Source organism: Triticum urartu, chromosome 7A (assembly GCF_056163025.1).
Source record: "Triticum urartu cultivar PI428250 chromosome 7A, HENAU_Tu73, whole genome shotgun sequence".
Taxonomy (NCBI): domain Eukaryota; kingdom Viridiplantae; phylum Streptophyta; class Magnoliopsida; order Poales; family Poaceae; genus Triticum; species Triticum urartu.
Genome location: NC_141879.1, coordinates 285088971 through 285108013, shown reverse-complemented (window position 1 = coordinate 285108013; position 19043 = coordinate 285088971). Strand labels below are relative to the sequence as shown.

The 19043-nt window shown below is 47.9% G+C and overlaps 2 protein-coding genes across 2 annotated transcripts; one reads left to right on the top strand and one right to left on the bottom strand.

The window, feature by feature from the left end:
• Positions 1-11990: 11990 nt before the first annotated feature.
• Positions 11991-15886, top strand: LOC125520009 (uncharacterized). Its single transcript, XM_048684790.2, has 11 exons — positions 11991-12325; positions 13056-13150; positions 13613-13670; positions 13799-13993; positions 14146-14222; positions 14385-14467; positions 14648-14699; positions 14851-14919; positions 15026-15112; positions 15267-15331; positions 15422-15886. Exons 1-11 carry the CDS (start codon positions 12175-12177, stop codon positions 15597-15599), a joined length of 1110 nt encoding a protein of 369 aa, XP_048540747.1. The 5' UTR covers positions 11991-12174; the 3' UTR covers positions 15600-15886.
• Positions 15887-17693: 1807 nt separating this feature from the next.
• PSRP6 (plastid-specific 50S ribosomal protein 6) lies at positions 17694-18252 on the bottom strand. Its single transcript, XM_048684791.2, has one exon. It carries the CDS (start codon positions 18162-18164, stop codon positions 17808-17810), a length of 357 nt encoding a protein of 118 aa, XP_048540748.1. The 5' UTR covers positions 18165-18252; the 3' UTR covers positions 17694-17807.
• Positions 18253-19043: the final 791 nt, after the last annotated feature.

The window sequence follows — 19043 nt, the reverse complement described above, 5'->3', positions numbered from 1 at the left end:
CAGATTAAGACCCTATGTAAACCTTTTTTACTGTCTCTTGTTGATACACATCCCCTGGTTTCTTGGTATAACCAAGGAGGAGGCTGGCGTTTTGGCATGTGGCCACGTCAGAGTTTTGCGCGTACCTGGACACTAGGGGCTTATTACTAAGGGTGTTATCCCGCCCGCCCTCATAAAGACCGAATACCTTAGGGAGTGTTCGGCGTCGCGAGTTTGGCCTTATATGCATCAGCTCCAAATCATGTCTTTGGTCAAATGTTGGGTTTTCCCGGCTCCTGTGTTTTCCTGCCTTACGTTCCGCTCTATCGGCTAAGGCGGCACCAGGAGAACTACTACGATTGTGCCCCGGTTCGGCCAGGCGAGTACCTCAGTAGAGAAAGCCGAAAACTGACTGTCATGATATAGCGTGAGACTGGTCAACCACTCGATGACATACCAGAATCTTTAGGATTCCTCCGCATTAACGAAGGGCCGTTTCCCGGCCAGGCACATACGCGCCCCGAGTTCGGGCGAGCGCAGGCGCCACCAGGGGCTATATAAGTAGCCTCAATGTCAAACTCCTATGGCTAAGTGAAAGTGATAAAGCATCATAGTCCGATTGCCTAGTTCGCTGCACTATCACCTCCTTTGTAGGACCAAGACGTTGGATCAAGTGTGAAAATGCGCCTTCTACGAACACCCCCTCATTATGTGCGTGGGGGCTGAAGCCGACGACTACCATCTTTCAGATTATATATACGTATATGTTAAACAGCCGCACAGGAGGTATCCCAATACTTGTGGGCACAAGTATAAAAAGCTTCTACAATTTATCAAAATATTGTTTTACAATAATACATGCTATTCGAATATAGTATCCTTCGAGCACTGCGTCTCTATTAAATGAGCGCCTTGCAGAACTTCCTGAAAATAGCGCTCAGCGGGTACTCGGCTTCCATCTGAGTCTGGGGATGCAACAGCAGTGGCTTCCATTTCCGCCCAGTATGTCTTGACACGGGCAAGAGCCATCCGCGCACCCTCTATGCACGCTGACCTCTTCATCGCATTGATATGCGGCGCCGCACCAAGGAACTGCTGCACCAAGTTGAAATAACTTTTCGGCTCGGGCCTCTCTGGCCACAGATGACTCATGACATACTTCATGGCAAGTCCGGACAACCTATTTAGCTCGGCCCATTCGGCCAAACGATCGGCTAATGACAGTGGACGCTCTGGATTGTGGAACTGCGACCAGAAGAGCTTTTCCACTTCACGATCTTCTTGATCTCGGAAGTGTTCGGCCGCATCTGCGGCACTCGCTGCTAAATCCAGATAGGTGTCTGCCGTACTCCACATCTGGTCTAACGGAGCATGTTTAGGATCACAGAACTTCCTCCGCAGCATAAAGGGCTTTCCAGCCGCGATCTCTCCGGCCTGACGCAGCTCCTCCTTCATAGCTCTCATCGCAGAGCGAGCATCCTTGGCATCGGCAACGGCCTTCCTCAGGTCCGTCTGTTCCGCCCGATCTTCTTTTTCAAGAAGCTTGCAACGGTCAGTAGCATTCTTCAGCCTCACGGCCATCTCGGCCATTTCCTTCTTGCTTCGGTAGTGAGCAGCATGTTCGGCTTTCAGCTCTTCAATTGCCTTTCCGGCAGCCGCATCACTTTTCCTAGCTTGCTCCTTGGCTCGGGCAAGTTCCGCCCGAAGATTCTCCATGGCAGTAGCACCATCTGCATCAAGCGCACACATTGTAAGATACTGGCATAAAGCTCCTCTTACCAGGTGCCGCCAATGTAGGAGATCTCGGATGTTGCCCTGCAACAGGGGCACGTCCTTTGCCGGCCCCCAGTCCAGCCCCGTATTGACCCATGACGCCAGTCGCGGAGGGGGACCCGAGCGAAAGGCAGGTGGCGCACCCACTTAGGGGCCCTGGGAGCGGTAATATAAAACCACTCTCGTTGCCATAAGCTGGACTCCTCTTGAAAAGAGCCCTCGGGCCATGGAGTACCAGCATTCTTGCTTATAAAAGCACCTCTGCACTCCGCGTGCCGTCCCTCGATCATCTTTGGCTCTACTTTGAAGGTCTTGAGCCATAGTCCGAAGTGAGGAGTGATACGAAGGAAGGCTTCACACACGACGATGAATGAGGAAATATGGAGGATGGACTCCGGGGCTAAGTCGTGAAATTCCAGCCCATAATAATACATGAGCCCCCTCATGAAGGGATCCGTCGGGAAGCCTAGCCCCCGAAGGAAGTGAGACATGAACACCACACTCTCACCGGGCTTGGGAGTGGGAATGACCTGCCCTTGAGCAGGCAACCTATGCGAGATTTCGCAGGTCAAGAACCTGGCCTCTCTCAACTTCAGCACATCCTCCTCCGTGATGGAGGAGGGCATCCATCAGCCTCGAAGGTCGGAACCGGACATTGTCGAAGGTCCGAAGCGCCTGAAATCTGGAGCCTTGGGTGTTGGAACTTGAGGCAAAGGGAGAACTCGTTTGAGATTGAAAGAAAGGAGTAAGGCCTTGGTCTCTTTATAAGAGGTTGAATACCAAGGGCCTTCCCCGTGACCGTTTGGGACTCGCCTTTGATCGAGAAAATATACCAACGGGTACAGTTGGGTTACCCACGCCCGTATTGATGAGAATCCTAGAATAAGGGGACACGATCTCTGCTTTAACAAGACGTGCCAAGGAAACCGCCTCGCTAAACGTGCTAAGGTGGGACAATAAAACGATTCGAATAAATACATGGCCATGGTGTGATGTCACGCTACGGAATACGTCAGCAGATTAGATTTGTGTAAATATTATTCTCTCTATGGCAATATGTGGAAACTTATTTTGCAGAGCCGGACACTACCTTTGTGTTCAAAATCTTCTATGAAGTACTTGGAGGAGGAACCCTCCTTGCAATGCCTAAGACAATCTGTGCGCCGGACTCGTCGTCATTGAAGCCTGGTTCAGGGGCTACTGAGGGAGTCCTGGATTAGGGGGTGTCCGGATGGCCGGACTATACCTTCGGCCGGACTCCTGGACTATGAAGATACAAGATTGAAGACTTTGTCCTGTGTCCGGAAGGGACTTTCCTTGGCGTGGAAGGCAAGCTTGGCGATACGGATATGTAGATCCCCTACCATTGTAACCGACGCTGTGTAACCCTAGCCCTCTCCGGTGTCTATATAAACCGGAGAGTTTTAGTCCGTAGGACGAAACAACAATCATACCATAGGCTAGCTTCTAGGGTTTAGCCTCTCTGATCTCGTGGTAGATCTACTCTTGTACTACCCATATCATCAATATTAATCAAGCAGGACGTAGGGTTTTACCTCCATCAAGAGGGCCCGAACCTGGGTAAAACATCATGTCCCCTGCCTCCTGTTACCATCCGGCCTAGACGCACAGTTCGGGACCCCCTACCTGAGATCCGCCGGTTTTGACACCGACAGGAGCCCATCCCGCAAGCCGGATACTTGCTGAGTAATCACGATGGTCGAAAGTGATTAGTTGAGACGACCAGTGGCAGGGCTCCGCGGTGATAGGCCCTTGGGCATATTTTTCTGGGAGTGCCATTTTGTTTCTTCCCTTGATCATGTGTAACACGTTTACTGTTTTGACCTCTGGTGGAAATTTCTTTTGTTCCCCAGTGTCTTGCTTGAGAGGCTCATCCTCGTCTTCGCTTGGTGCATCCTCCCCTTTGTGTACGGCATTGAGCTTACCGGACTGCTTGAAGACCCAACATTCTCTGTGGGTATGGTTAGCAGGTTTACCAGGGGTGCTATGGATCTGGCATATTTGGTCCAGAATTTTGTTTAGGCTGGACAGTTCGTCTTTGGTGCCTTTAGAGGGTGGCTTTTGCTGACCTGGCCGAGAGCTTTTGAATTTGGCGTTTACTGTCGTGCTCTTCATGTTGTCTTCTTTATTCGGCGTTTGTTATTGCTGTTGTGCCGTGATTTTCTGTTTCCATGTCTAACTTCAGATGTACTGGGGTCGCTGGTGCTGCATCTGGCTAGCCAGCTGTCCTCACCTGCGCAAAAGCGGGTCATGAGGCTTGTTAATGCTGCCATTGTTCTCGGCTTTTCTTGGCTGAGGTGTCTGGCGAGCCATTCGTCACGGGCGCTATGCTTAAAAGCTGCCAAGGCTTCGGCATCCGGACAGTCGACAATTTGGTTCTTTTTAGTAAGAAACCTGTTCCAAAGTTTTCGGGCTGACTCTCCAGGCTGTTGAGTTATATGACTCAAATCGTCCGCGTCCGGAGGTCGGACATAAGTCCCTTGAAAATTTGCCCGAAACGCATCTTCGAGCTCTTCCCAGCTTCCAATGGAGTTTTCGGGGAGGCTTTTGAGCCAGTGACGAGCTGGCCCTTTGAGCTTGAGGGGTAAGTACTTGATGGCGTGGAGATCATCTCCTCGAGCCATATGGATATGGAGGATATAGTCCTCAATCCAGACCCCAGGGTTTGTTGTTCCGTCGTATGCCTCTATGTTTACGGGTTTGAATCCCTCTGGAAATTCATGGTCCAGCACCTCATCGGTGAAACATAGGGGGTGTGCGGCACCCCTGTATCTGGGTGTACCGCGTTGTTCGGATGTTTATTGTGTTACATTGTATGCTGGGGTGCGCTTGCGTGGTCCATAGATGGATCTGGTTGCGCCGTCCTTTTGGTGCGAGCCCTCGCGTGGATCGCGTACTGTCTTTGTGAGTGGCATTGTTTGCCGCTCTATGTTGGCCATGAGGTCGTCTATCCGGCCAGGTGGCTGTTTTGATTTTTGGTTGTGGGGGGTCTGAGGCCTCCTCATCGAATTCAGGTAGCAACTTCTGCTTTGGGTAGCTCTTGGTGGGGCGATTGTCGCCGTACCTCGCTGATGTGTTGAGTACTTTACTCCATCTGATTTGGAGTGTGTCTTGCGCAGCCTTGAGCCTTTGCTTCTGCTTTTTCAGACTCCTCGCGGTGGCAACAAGCCTTTGACGGGCATTCTGCTGCTCCGGGTGCCTGTCCGGCGTTATGTCGTCCGGACTATTATCTTTGACAGAATTGGTTTGTTCGGTTTGATTCTCTGTATTGCCGTGGTCCGGCAGTGGTTCGCCCTGCTCCAACGCTGGGTCTATATGATTGTTATTTCTGCCGAGGCGGGATTTGGGGCGGCACTTCCGCCGCCGCTTTGACTGCTTCTCGAGGGAACAGGCTTCGGTGCGTCCTTCCGTTCCTCGTCGTCTTCTTCTTTTGGTGTGTCCACCATGTATACGTCATATGATGAAGTGGACGTCCAGCGCCCTGTGTGCGGTGGTTCCTTTTCACCTCCCGGATCGTCGTCCATACCGTCGATGTCTTCGGAGTCGAAGTCGAGCATGTCGGTTGAGTCATCGACAGTGGCTATTAAGTGGGTGGTGGGTGGGCGTCGAATTTCTTTGTCGTCCGCATCCCAATCCTGTTGGCCATAATCCGGCCAGGGCTCTCCTGACAAAGAGAGAGACCTTAGTGAATTCAGGATGTCGCCAAAGGGCGAGTGCTGAAAGATATCCGCGGCGGTGAATTCCATGATCGGCGCCCAATCGGATTCGATTGGCAGGGGCGCGGGCGGTTCAGAGTCAGAAAAAGAGTTCGGCACCTTGGAGTCACGGGCTGCGCAGAGGGTTATGCTGGTGTTTGGCTTGATCGCCGTTGAGACTGCAGCCCCTGAGGCGGTGTCTAACCACCCGTCCTCGATTGGCACAGTTGGCTCCGAGCTAAGGGTCGGAGCTGATGCGGGCGCGGCCTCTGGGGTACTGTTCGGCGGCAGAGCTAGGTCATACCCATCGCGACAGTGCGGCGTGCCCGACTGTGGCTCGAATCCGTTGAAGATCAAGTCTCCGCGGATGTCGGCCGTGTAGTTCAAACTTCCAAATCTGACCTGATGACCAGGAGTGTAGCTTTCAATCTGCTCCAGATGGCCAAGCGAATTAGCCCGCAGTGCAAAGCCGCCGAATACGAAGATCTGTCCGGGGAGAAAAGTCTCACCCTGGACCGCATCGCTATCGATGATAGTAGGAGCCATCAAGCCTAATGGCGATGACACAGAGGAACTCTCAATGAAAGCACCAATGTCGGTGTCAAAACCGGCGGATCTCGGGTAGGGGGTCCCGAACTGTGTGTCTAGGCCAGATGGTAACAGGAGGCAGGGGACACGAAGTTTTACCCAGGTTCGGGCCCTCTTGATGGAGGTAAAACCCTACGTCCTGCTTGATTAATATTGATGATATGGGTAGTACAAGAGTAGATCTACCACGAGATCAGAGAGGCTAAACCCTAGAAGCTAGCCTATGGTATGATTGTATGTTGTGATTGTTGTCCTACGGACTAAAACCCTTCGGTTTATATAGACACTGGAGACGGTTAGGGTTACACAAGGTCGGTTACAAAGGAGGAGATATCCATATACGTATTGCATAGATTGCCTTCCACGCCAAGTAGAGTCACATCCGGACACGAGACGAAGTCTTCAATCTTGCATCTTCATAGTCTAATAGTCCGGCCAATGGAGATAGTCCGGCTGTCCGGAGACCCCCTAATCCAGGACTCCCTCACTCGTAGACCGTAAGCGGAAGCATTATGACAACGCAGTTGATGTAGTTGTACGTCTTCACGATCGACCGATCCTAGCACCGAAGGTACGGCACCTCCGCGATCTGCACACGTTCGGCTCGGTGACGTCCGACGAACTCACGATCCAGTAGAGTGTCGAGGGAGAGCTTCGTCAGCACGACGGCGTGATGACGATGATGATGATGCTACCGGAACAGGGCTTCGCCTTAGCACCGCTACGATATGACCGAGGTGGATTATGGTGGAGGGGGCACCGCACACGGCTAAGAGATCAATGATCAACTTGTGTGTCTATGGGGTGTCCCCTGGCCACGTATATAAAGGAGGGGAGGGAAGAGGTGGCCGGCCCTAGGGGGCGCGCCAGGTGTGGGGAATCCTACTAGTACTCCCCAGTCCAAGTAGGATTCCCCTCCCTTTTCCTATTCGGAGTAGGAGAGAAGGAAAGAGAGGGAGAGGGAGAAGGAAAGGGGGGCACGCCCCCACCCCTTGTACAATTCGGTTTGGGCAGGGGGGAGGCGCGCGCCACCTCTTGGCCCTTCTCCCCTCTCTCCACTAAAGCCCAATAAGGCCCATTACTTCTCCCGGTGAATTCCCGTAACTCCCTGGTACTTCGAAAAATACCCGAATGACTCAGAACCTTTCTGATGTCTGAATATAGCCTTCCAATATATCGATCTTTACGTCTCGACCATTTCGAGACTCCTTGTCATGTCCGTGATCTCACCCAGGACTTTGAACAACCTTCGGTACATCAAATCACATAACTCATAATACCAATTGTCATCGAACGTTAAGCGTGCGGACCCTACGGGTTCGAGAACTATGTAGACATGACCGAGACTCATCTCCGGTCAATAACCAATAGTGGAACCTGGATGTTCATATTGGCTCCCACATATTCTACGAAGATCTTTATCGGTCAAACCGCATAATAACATACGTTGTTCCCTTTGTCATAGGTATGTTACTTGCCTGAGATTCGATCGTCGGTATCTCAATACCTAGTTCAATCTCGTTACCGGCAAGTCTCTTTACTCGTTCTGTAATGCAACATCCCGTAACTAACTATTAGTCACATTGCTTGCAAGGCTTATAGTGATGTGCATTACCGAGAGGGCCCAAAGATACCTCTCCGACAATTGGAGTGACAAATCCTAATCTTGATCTATGCCAACTCAACAAACACCATCGGAGACACCTGTAGAGCACCTTTATAATCACCCGGTTACGTTGTGACGTTTGGTAGCACACAAAGTGTTCCTCCGGCATTCGGGAGTTTCATGATCTCATAGTCATAGGAACATGTATAAGTTATGGAGAAAGCAATAGCAACAAACTAAACGATCATCGTGCTAAGCTAACGGTTGGGTCAAGTCAATCACATCATTCTCTAAAGATGTGATCTCGTTAATCAAATGACAACTCATGTGTATGGTTAGGAAACATAACCATCATTGATTCAACGAGCTAGTCAAGTAGAGGCATACTAGTGACATTCTGTTTGTCTATGTATTCACACATGTACTGAGTTTCTGGTTAATACAATTCTAGCATGAATAATAAACATTTATCATGATATAAGGAAATATAAATAACAACTTTATTATTGCCTCTAGGGCATATTTCCTTCAGAGGAGGCAAATTAGCTGTGATATTTAGGTGCGGTCCCCAGAAAGATCTGGAATGGTAATCAAAGTGTTATCCTCAAATTTCAGGTCTGCTGAAGTTCCTAATGCAAGGTTGAGAAAGGATAGGTGGGCTCCACCTACAGGTGATTGCATTAAGATAAATGTTGATGTTTCTTTCGATCCAGATATGTTAAGGGGAACTACATGTGCAGGCATTCGTGATTAAAAAAGGGAAGTTCATCGCCGCATGTAATGCACGGTTGCATATGGTTCAAGATGTTCTTTCGGCTGAGGCTCTCGCTCTCAAGCATGGTTTGTTCTTAGCTGAATCCATGGGTTGTAATAAATTTGTTATGAGTTTCTGATAATAGTGAATTAATAGAAATTATGATGAATGAGAGGCCTCCTACAGGTATTACTGCAGCGATTTTTCATGATTGTTTTTCTATGGAGCCAGAATTTGTTAGGAGTATAATCATGCGAATAGGGAAGCAAATTTTGTAGCTCATGAACTAGCCTAGTTGGCTAAGTTCCAGGCCCACCAGGGTCTGGTTGGATGATCCTCCCCCTCTATTGTACCTCTCATGGTGAATGATGTAACATTATTATCTATTAAATAAAGAGGTCTTTTTGAGGTTAAAAAAACTAGCGAGACGAATTCTTGCCTAAAACCGAGAAGGAAAAGGAAGGTTGGAACTAAATTGTACCTAAAAATAAGTCTTGGGCAAAGCACAAGAGTAGCATTTTGTCGTGTAGGTACCATCCACCCCTACAGGGTCACCACACCCGACAAGTGTTTGGTGAAATGTCTTTTTGTCCCTTCTTTGAAGTAATGGATTCAGACATGGAGTACATGTATGAGCACTACATTGAGTCGTTCGACGAGGAGGATTATGCGAATGAAATGATGATGATGATGTAGGTGATCTTTGTAGATGAGGAGAGTGCAGAAGAGCATGTTCTCAATTTCAAGGGATAGATCAAGGGTCATTGAGTGTTGAATCAGAACAAGGCACAAGGGCATTTGACTAATGCGCCCTAGATGCCCGGACAATTTTCACCAGCGCTTTCAGATGCAAAACCCGTCTCCGGTCGTCTCTACAATGGCGTCCGGTCCTACAATGACTACTTAATCTTAAAGAAGAATGACGTAGGAAGGATTTCATTCTATGGTTAGCAGAAGTGCACAGCTGCATTGCGGATACTTGCATATGGCATAGACGCGGATTCGTGGAACGAACAGCTCGAGATGTCTGAGAGCACATGCGGAGACGCCATGGTCAGATTTGCTACTGCGGTGGTCGAGGTGTTTGGATCTCAGTACTTAAGAGAACCAATTGTCGCAGACACCGAAAGACTTTTGACAATGTATGAAGTAAGAAGGTAGTCAGGTTTGCTCGGATTTCTTGATTTTATGCACCCAAAAGCTCTACAAGGGCATGGCAATATTAGGGCCATGTTAAAAAGCTTCTGGATTTGACACGATTTCTTTGGCATGCCCAGGTCTCACAGTGACGTCAATGTGTTGCAGCGGTCTCCATTGTTTGTTAGGTGAACTAAGGGCAAGGTCCTCCTTGCAACTATACTGTCAATGTGCATCAATACAACATGGACTACTATCTCATGGTATCTATCCTCCTTGAGCTACCTTTGTCAAGACCATCTAGAAAGGATGTGGAGAGGACATTTGGAGTGTTTGAAGCCCATTTTGTGGTTGCTCGTGGACCTGCTAAATAATGGGATAAGAAGACCTTGTGGGAGGTGGTCACATATTGTGTGATCATGAACAACATGATTGTGGAGGATGAGGGTGAACGTGCCGTCAGAGGTCTGGAATTTGAGAATATGGGTGATCCTATCCAACTTCCACATCAGAATCCAGTCACTTTAACGAGTTTGTTCAAATGTATCGATAAATTCGACACCGAGCAAATCATAAGCACCTACATGAAAATTTGATTAAGCATCCGTGGGCGGTTAAAAGTGATAACCAGGGCATATGCGTGAGTTGAATTCAAAATTAAATTATTTATTTGAAAACTTAGTTGGATTATAATATTTAAATTAGAAGTACTCTCGGGTTTGAATATTTTTAAGTGGATCATAGTGTCCGTTTTGGAGGCCGGTGTTTGAGATGCACTAACCGTACTTCCGCTCCAAACGCATTGACCCGGATCGACAGCTAAGCTAGGAGCAACTCTTGCAGACCCCGCAAAACGCCGGCCCGCAAAACACGTATGCAGTTCGCGTAAAACAATTTTTGCGGGCCGGCGCGGGCTGGCACAAATGTAGACCCCCAAATGGATTCGTAAAAAAGTATATTCGTGGAATATACTTTTTTACGGGTCAGCTATGCGGGTTATACTCTTTGCGTCGCTGCATCCCCGCAAATCATCAGCCTGTAAATCTCAAATCCAACATAATTCAACAATCGAAAACAAACTGAATTATTCAAATCAAACATAAAACAATAATCATCCGCATTACAAATAATTATTCAAATCACCGTAGCAAACTTAAAATAATGCAATACAAAACTTGTCATGAATACAAATACAAATGAATACAAAAATTAGTCACTGTCCGGCCCTTTGCCAATGGTGCTCAATGAGATCTTCCTGAAGTTGAAAGTGTGTGTCTGCATTTTCAATCTCCTTGTATGTCTAAAGAAAAGCTCTAATCCGGTTTGGGTCTCTAATGAGCCGAAACGCCATATGCAATCACCCGCATAGCTGCGGAGATTTTTTGATATGCACTAAAACCCTTTAAGCCCACGGCATTCCTTCTTTGAGTGAAATACCGGCAATTTGCCTCGCAAGCTTCAACAATTTTCACAAAAAGGAATCGGCGCATTCGATACTTTCAGCGGAAGAGGTGTGCAGGATATGTAGGGTTCTCCGAAAAATAATCTTGCATCAACATCCCGTTTCCAAGATGGCGATTCCGTGGAATGCACAGACGCCCGACAGTAGATCCTCGCCTCCTCTTTCGGTACTTGTCTTCATGCTTCTTCACGGCAAGCGCCATAACCAATGTTTGCTGCCGAAAGGTCGCAAGCATGGTCTCCACATCCGAGTCGTCCGAATCGGACGAATCGGATAGCAAGAACTTCTCACACGGGGTCAACTCCATCTACACGCACGCCGGCGCGTCAATCTACTACACAGCTCGTGAAAATCACAAAAAAAGGGACTAATCGGTGGCGAGTGATCCCGGGCGGCGACGAGGGTGATGCGCTCGGCGGTGGTCGATCCCAGCGGCGGCGGCGACTGGGGGCGGCTCTTCTCACCGGATCCGGAGGGGCGGTGCAGCGGCTCGGCGCGGGAGGGTGTGGGGCGGCCCCGCGGAGCGATTCCGCCTGCAGATATGGCCGGAATCGCCGGCGGCGGGCGGGCGGAAGCAAGGGCGGGCGGCGGCGGAAGGAAGGGGGAAAAGAGCGCGGGCTGAAATGTCCCTTCCGCCAACTGCTTCTCTGTGATGCAGGGCACCGCAATCGCGAGGGGAAAACCCGCATTTTCTCGGGTTGGGGCCGGAAATTTGCCGCGCCACCTAAAAATTTATGCGGGTCGGGGCGGGGTGCGGAGTCTGGTCGGGCAGGCTTTTCGGTCCGTACCCGCATTTTGACGGTTATTTTGCAGGTAAGGGACGGATGCGGGGTCTAATAGAGAGCAGAAACAGCAAAGAAGATCCGACGGGCCTCACCCCACCAGCCGGCACTCCCCACCCCACCCCGAGACGTCCAACTCCATCACCAACCCTCCGATAACCCCCTTCCATAAGTACTGCTTTTTTTTTGAGACAATTCCATAAGTACTGCTAGTACCAGCTCCAAACCCACGCACGATTGTTGTTCAACTCGGCCCTGTTCGTTTCCTCCGCCGCCCACGCCACGCCACGCCACGCGGGCGCCGCACGAGGAGCGCGCGAGCTGCCGCGAGCCCGCGATCGACCTGTTCTGTTGATCCAGCTCGAAAGGGGTAAAGAATGGCGCCGCCGCCCGAGGAGGAGCGGGGCGGCGGTGGCTGCTGCGCGAGGTGGCTTCGGCGGGAGGTGCTGCTGGCCCTCGCGCTGGGGCAGCTCATCTCGCTGCTCATCACCTCCACCGGCTTCTCCTCCTCCGAGCTCGCGCGCCGAGGTGCGTTCGTCAACTCGCGGCGCCCTTCCTCCCCCCGTGTCGCCGTTGGCCGGGCGACGGCTTACGGCCGACGAGTGTTTGATCAGTACTCTGTCATCACCAATTGTGCTTTGATTAATACTCTGTCGTCGCTAATTGTGCTTTGGTTAACACTCTGTCGCTGTTGGTTTCCCTCTTGGATGACAAGAGGCATCGCCCTCCGCTTTCTCTTCTCTAATTATGGTAAATTTGCGGAGAGATTGTTCCTTTCTGACTTTTCGAGTGGTGCTCCGGCGGTGTTCGGGAATCTAGATTGATTGGTCGCCTACCTCGTGTTCTTCAGTTCCGTTGCTTTTGGGTCGACACTCGACAGCAAAGTGGATTTTTGGAGCCTCTCGATTAAATATTGGGGTTCCATGGCTTTTTCCCAAGACTTTACAGTTTACACAACATCTGATGCGGCGTGGTTCTCCCTTTTAGTTTATAGGCTATAAACAAATCATCTCTGCCATGAGAAAAGATATTAGTTTCTTTATAAGCCGATTGAGATCTTCTGTGTCAGTTTGGACGATGTCACCTCAGTTCAGAAGCAGAGTGCACTCTTGTGAACTAGTAATAACTAAAACAAAAATGCAAGCGCCAAAGTCTCAGCACACTAGTGTAAAAAATGCTCTTATATTTTGGGACGGAGGGAGTAATATTTAATGTTGGGCCAATTCTGATATGCAATCTGACAGTGCCATGTTTTCAGGTATCAATGCACCAACGTCGCAGTCCCTCTTGAACTACATCCTTCTTGCTCTTGTCTACGGTGGAATACTCCTCTACCGGAGACAGCCACTCACGGTACGATCCCCCATCCTCTTCTGTTCTTAGCACGCCTCGGGATGAACTGTGAGATGATCAGAAAGCTAAGCCATTAAACTGTTTTAGAACCGTAAGGAATTTGGGGATTCCTGCTCTTGTGCTACCTGTAGCTTTCAGCACATGGCCAACCTCTAGCTAGCTAGTTTGTTCTCTTTGACTAGTTGGTACAGTAGTACTAGTTTGGTTTGCATTGTTTTCCTCCTACATGATTGATGATTGTAGGATACAAGTTTGGTATATCTTATCCCAATAGTCTGGACTCTGGACCTATGGTCGCAACCTTTATCACTATATGTATGACAAGGTTTATGCTTATTCTGATTCTGTTCTTGCGTACACTGTTGTTGTTGGCACAAGTTGTCACAGTGTTCACCAGTGGCACAATCATATGAATCCTCTAATGATATATAACTTGAAGTTCTCTACTTTCTTTTTGTGCAGACAAAATGGTACTACTACTTGATCCTCGGCATTATTGATGTGGAGGCTAACTATATCGGTATGTAGTTAACACAAGCGGAAAATGTAATCTTGTATATGCCCCCCTTGAATATAATGTCAATGGGGCTTTTATGCGACACCATGTTTGGGGGAACAAACATAATTGTTTTTTCTTTGTTTATGCAGTTGTCAAATCTTATCAGTACACATCTTTGACGAGTGTGATGCTGCTGGATTGTTGGTCAATTCCATGTGTAATTGTTCTTACTTGGATCTTTTTGAAGACCAAATATGGATTCAGGAAGTTCTTTGGTGTTGGAGTTTGTGTGGCTGGCCTTATATTAGTAGTATTTTCGGACGTCCATGCCTCTGATCGAGCTAGTAAGGATATACTTCTCATCAACCTATATTACAGTTCCATATATCTATTTCCGCAAGTGTTTTTGCGAATCCTGATTAGGAAATTACAAAATTGTTGCTCTTGTTATATCAAAATTCAAAATCATAACATCTATTTCTGCAATTTCTTGCAGAAGGGCCCAAACCTTTGAAGGGTGATTTACTTGTAATTGTTGGCTCCATGCTTTATGCTTGCAGTAATGTTACCGAGGTAAACTAGCAACTCTTAGCACCCATAAACACTTCATTTTACGTTTCTGGTTTTCCCTACTTGCATTTGAAAAATATATTATCCCTTTCTCAATGCATGAAGAAGATTCATCAATTCTCTTTCCTAAAAGGAAATTATAAATTTTCCTCCCTAATGTTTCAGGAATATCTGGTCAAGAAGAACAACCGAATTGAGTTGATGGCCATGTTGGGAATTTTTGGAGCAGTTATCAGTGGCATACAAATGTATCCTTGGACTTAAATCTTCTAGCTCCTCCGATAATTTTCTACTGTATCAAAATGATCCTACCTTTTACTCATCATTTGCATGATTCGAAGTACTTTTTTTCCATCGTATCTGAGGGATTTATCACATACTGCACTACATACTATTCTTCACTTGTATATTCCTTGACATTACTACAGAAGTATTCTTGAGCGAGAAGAACTTCATTCGATCAAATGGAATGCCGGCGCGGTAAGTCTCTCTCATTATCGTTTTGGGCACTGGTGCACTTAAAAATTACTCAAAATATCCATAGACATACAACATGCTAAAAACCTATGACCATCCACGTACCATACAAAAAAGAAGAAAAATATTGTGTTCATCTCCAGTAATGTTTCAGGTGTTCCCTTTTATCGGATTCGCATTGGCAATGTTCCTGTTTTACTCGACTGTACCTACGGTGCTGAAGGTACTAGAGGGTTTGTTGAGCTTTACCAGATAATCCTGCGCTCCTGGCTATTTTTGGAGTTCGCTGACAATCTTGCATCTATATATGTCTCCCTTGCCCATCGCAGATTTGCGGGGCAACCATGCTAAACCTCTCACTCCTGACCTCAGACATGTGGGCTGTCCTGATCCGCATCTTCGCCTACCATGAGAAGGTCTGGTTCTTCCTTTGCACTGGTTCTTCCTTTGCATTTTCTGCAGACGCAAATTTCCGATTAAATAATTGTCGGCTAAAGCCTGTGGATGATGTGGCTGTTACAATAAGCTCGATAAACTCTACTTACCACGTGTTTGTTCGCTCACTGCCAGGTTGACTGGATGTACTTCGTTGCGTTTGCCTGCACGGCCGGGGGCCTTCTGGTCTACTCGTACAGGTAAATGCTGCTGATTATTATTGTCAGTTAAGCAGCTGCTGCAATCTGACATGCCATTTTCTCACAACTGAGATCTCTGGTTGCACGCAGGAGCTCCAAGGAGGCTGATGACACGGCACAGGTCACGGGGGCCAGCGACGAGCAGAGTAGGGTAGGGGATGAGGAGTCTGGAATTCAGAACCAGGTGCGAAGTTCCTTTGCTGGCGGCAATGATAACCAGGCCTCCTACAAGGAGCTGCCATCAAATGGCAGCCCCTCCAAGAACTAGGCAATAGGCGCATAGACTGATACTCGTACGGCAATAGGCAGTTACAACAATTCTCAGTGAGGAAATCCTTGTACAAGTAAAGGGGAACCTGTCCAGTTTGAGATATCAACTTTCTTCTCGTTGTAAAATTTTGAATTTTCTTTTCTCTTTCTTTCGAGATTTTCTGCCTAGACAATATCTAATTGAGTTTAGCAACCATTCAGCCCGCATAAGAAAATGCAATATACATATGCTGTGTATTAGTGTATGACTGACATCAGGTGGGAATAATAAATGGTCCAGAATTATATCTCCTTGCAACTGGTACTCCTAACATATATACGGCTTTTGTTGAGAAAAATCAGTTGTACGGAAACTACAATAACCAAATGATCCATCACCATGTGCTACAAAAATTTGCTAATATACCCTAAAAACAGTAAAAAGAACCCAAAGAGATGGAGACACACAAGTTAACTGCGGTATTTTGTTAAAAATAAAGGAATGATCATCATGGGCGATGAATTGGATGCGATAACCAATCTGAAGAGTTTGCATTACCATGTATAGTAGAAAACAAGCGCATAAGACACACATATTAAAAATAAAGGAATGGTCATCATGGGCGATGAATTGGATGCGTTAACCAATCTGAAGAGTTTGCATTACCATGTATAGTAGAAAACAAGCGCATAAGACACACACATGTACTCCCTCCGCAAAGAAATATAAGAGCGTTTAAATCACTACAGTATATTGGAAGGAATGCAGACCGAGAAATATATGGAGAAGAATCGTATGAGACGAGAGAGGACCAAGCAGCAGTCTGGACTGGTACTTCAAACAAAATGCTGCATCTTGAGATTGTTACTGTTCTTGGCCACTCAGATCCCGCAACGCTTCCTTAAAATTTCACTCAATCCACCCTTATCGCCGTTATTGAAACTTCCTTGAGACTTGGGAAAAATTGTATCCCTGGGAACCCTTACAAAATAATTGTGTACCTGAAGCAGTTCAAGCTTAGGCGTTGCCTTTTCTTCAAACTTGACAGATTTGAGGCCAGATAGGTTCACAAGCTGGAGAAATGTCAGCCTTGCGAAGGCCTCGGGTTGATAATGGAAGTGGAGTTCTCCCTTTTCAAACGGCTCGTTATGAAGACGTAGAATGGCAAGTTTTGTCAGCTTCCCCAGTGCTACAAGTACTATGTCAGCATGCTTCACTTGGGTACTCCGTAGAGTTAACTTGGCTAGCATCTGTAGCTATTCAATCCATGTAGGCAATTTGACCAGATAGCCATACACAACTTAAGGCTATGAATATGAAGGCAATCTGGAGGTGGGGACAATTTATCTAGACATCCTTCTAAGTTCTAACCCAGGCTCACCCTCAGAGCACATCGACAAGGACAGCAAGCGGACATGATCGATGATATCAGAGCAGAGCTCCTTGCAGTTTCTCTTGTTGATGCCAGTCACTCCGTTCCAAGCTTACGCAACTGAGTTAAGCTCACACAGATCCTTCAGAATGGCCTTCCCCCGTGCAGTGTTGACAACACCAAGTGTGTGCAGGGCCTTCATTCTCCCAATCCCTCTGGGCACTTTCACACAATGCTCATCCAAATCATGAATATAATTTTTCTGTACATAGCTCTTGTAAGTTGTCAAGCAAAATTCCTTCAAGGGCTGATCAATTCCTCTGACATAACTGCTGGGAAGCAAATCATCAGTAGGCACGAGACAGGCGCGAAGGTATTTTAGCTTTGACAGCAATGTGATCACTGATCACAAATGTACTTCTTATACTCAGTGTCTCCAGCTCTGACATACCAAAAATCAATCTGGCAGATGGTATATACTACTACCTCCGTCCCATATTAATTGATGTATCTAGGGAGTAGGCAGCACTAGGGTCATCCAAAATGATCAAACTTCAAGAGAGTTTACCCACCAGCATTTTGTGGTAGCCACATTGCCCCTTTGTAATGCTTTGACAGCTTGAACCTATCACCAACCCGTGGTCGAACCGAGAAACACTAGGTAAAATCGAATTGCACACAACTTGAAACCATAAATCATCGAGCAAAGCAACTACTAAATCTAAAGGAGCAGTGGTCACTGAAGTAGAATCCAGGATTGTAATTGCAAAGTGTAGCAGCAGTTAATAATCTCAAGCAAAAACCATGCGTGCGGAGAAATAAAATACAGAGAGGCAACGGTGGACTTCACGGCGTCAGTCTGCGGCGGCAGGGGCGGCGACCACCTCGACCTCAACGGCGGCGGCGGGCGTGGTCTCCTCATCCTGCGGCACCTCATCTTCCTTCGCACCGGCGGCTACGAGCGTCCAGTCATCGGGAAGCGCCGGCAGCGGCTCGTACTGAACGGGGCGGCGCTTGATGTCCCACCGCTGCGTCTTCTTGGGCCGCGTCTTCATATGGTGCTTGGTCCCTTTCTTCTGCGGCCGCGACGAGCACTCCACCGACAGCGCGCACCCTCCGCCGACCCCAAAGAAGCCCACCGACGGGCGGGCGGACCGTGGCGCGACCGCCGGCGCCGCTGAGCCCGCCAGAAAAGCTGTGACGAGCGACATGTTCGTCGAAATGCCTCTGCTTCGACCAGGGGAGAGCTACACGAGTGTTGTGTTTGGGATAAGAAAGGACGGAGGGTGGCTTTGGATTGGGTTTAGTATATCCTGGGTTCCCAAGTGCGGAGCAAAATCTGACGGTCTGGAACATATGAAATCCTACCGTCCAAGTTTCCCCTGCAATAATGTCAAATGAAAGATATAATCATTCTCTTAAAGATGGGCATTCACTCCGTCCTGGCTCCTTGTCCGATTTTTTTAACAAAGTACAGACAAGCACTCATTTCTATGAACGCACACATGCACACATTATCCCTATGAGCACGTTTGAAAGATTAAGCTGACATATCATCTTGAAATTTACGAAGTCACCATAGGCACCTCGGCGGTAATCCTGAAATAAATCCAGGAATAAATGTGACTACCAGGATTTGAACCCTGATGGGCTGGGGATATCACAGTCCCTCTAATCATCCAATCACATATTGGTTTGCCTCCTCTTCCGATTTTTGAGATAAATATTTTGGAGGCACCGGAATCAGACTAGTGATTATGTTCCCATCAGACCATTTGGTAGTAATGTGAAAACCGTTTCGCTCCCAACTGATTTGAGTCGGTGAAAAGCTCTGTGCCCTCCCTCCGCTGGCGAGGTTGCAGGTTCCCGCCTTCTCTCTCTACCACTCCGGCGATGGGAGGGGGAGGGGACCTCGACATTTCGAATCTGCCGTGTAGTTAGGTAGGATTACTATTGTTTCACACAAAAAATGTAGGATTACTATTGCATATTGTTGAAGTCTGGTCGTGAGCATTTAGTATTGCATGTGGGCAGAACCCAAAACCGTGTTGCTCATTCCCTTGCTCAATTAGGTAGATCTTCTACTAGAA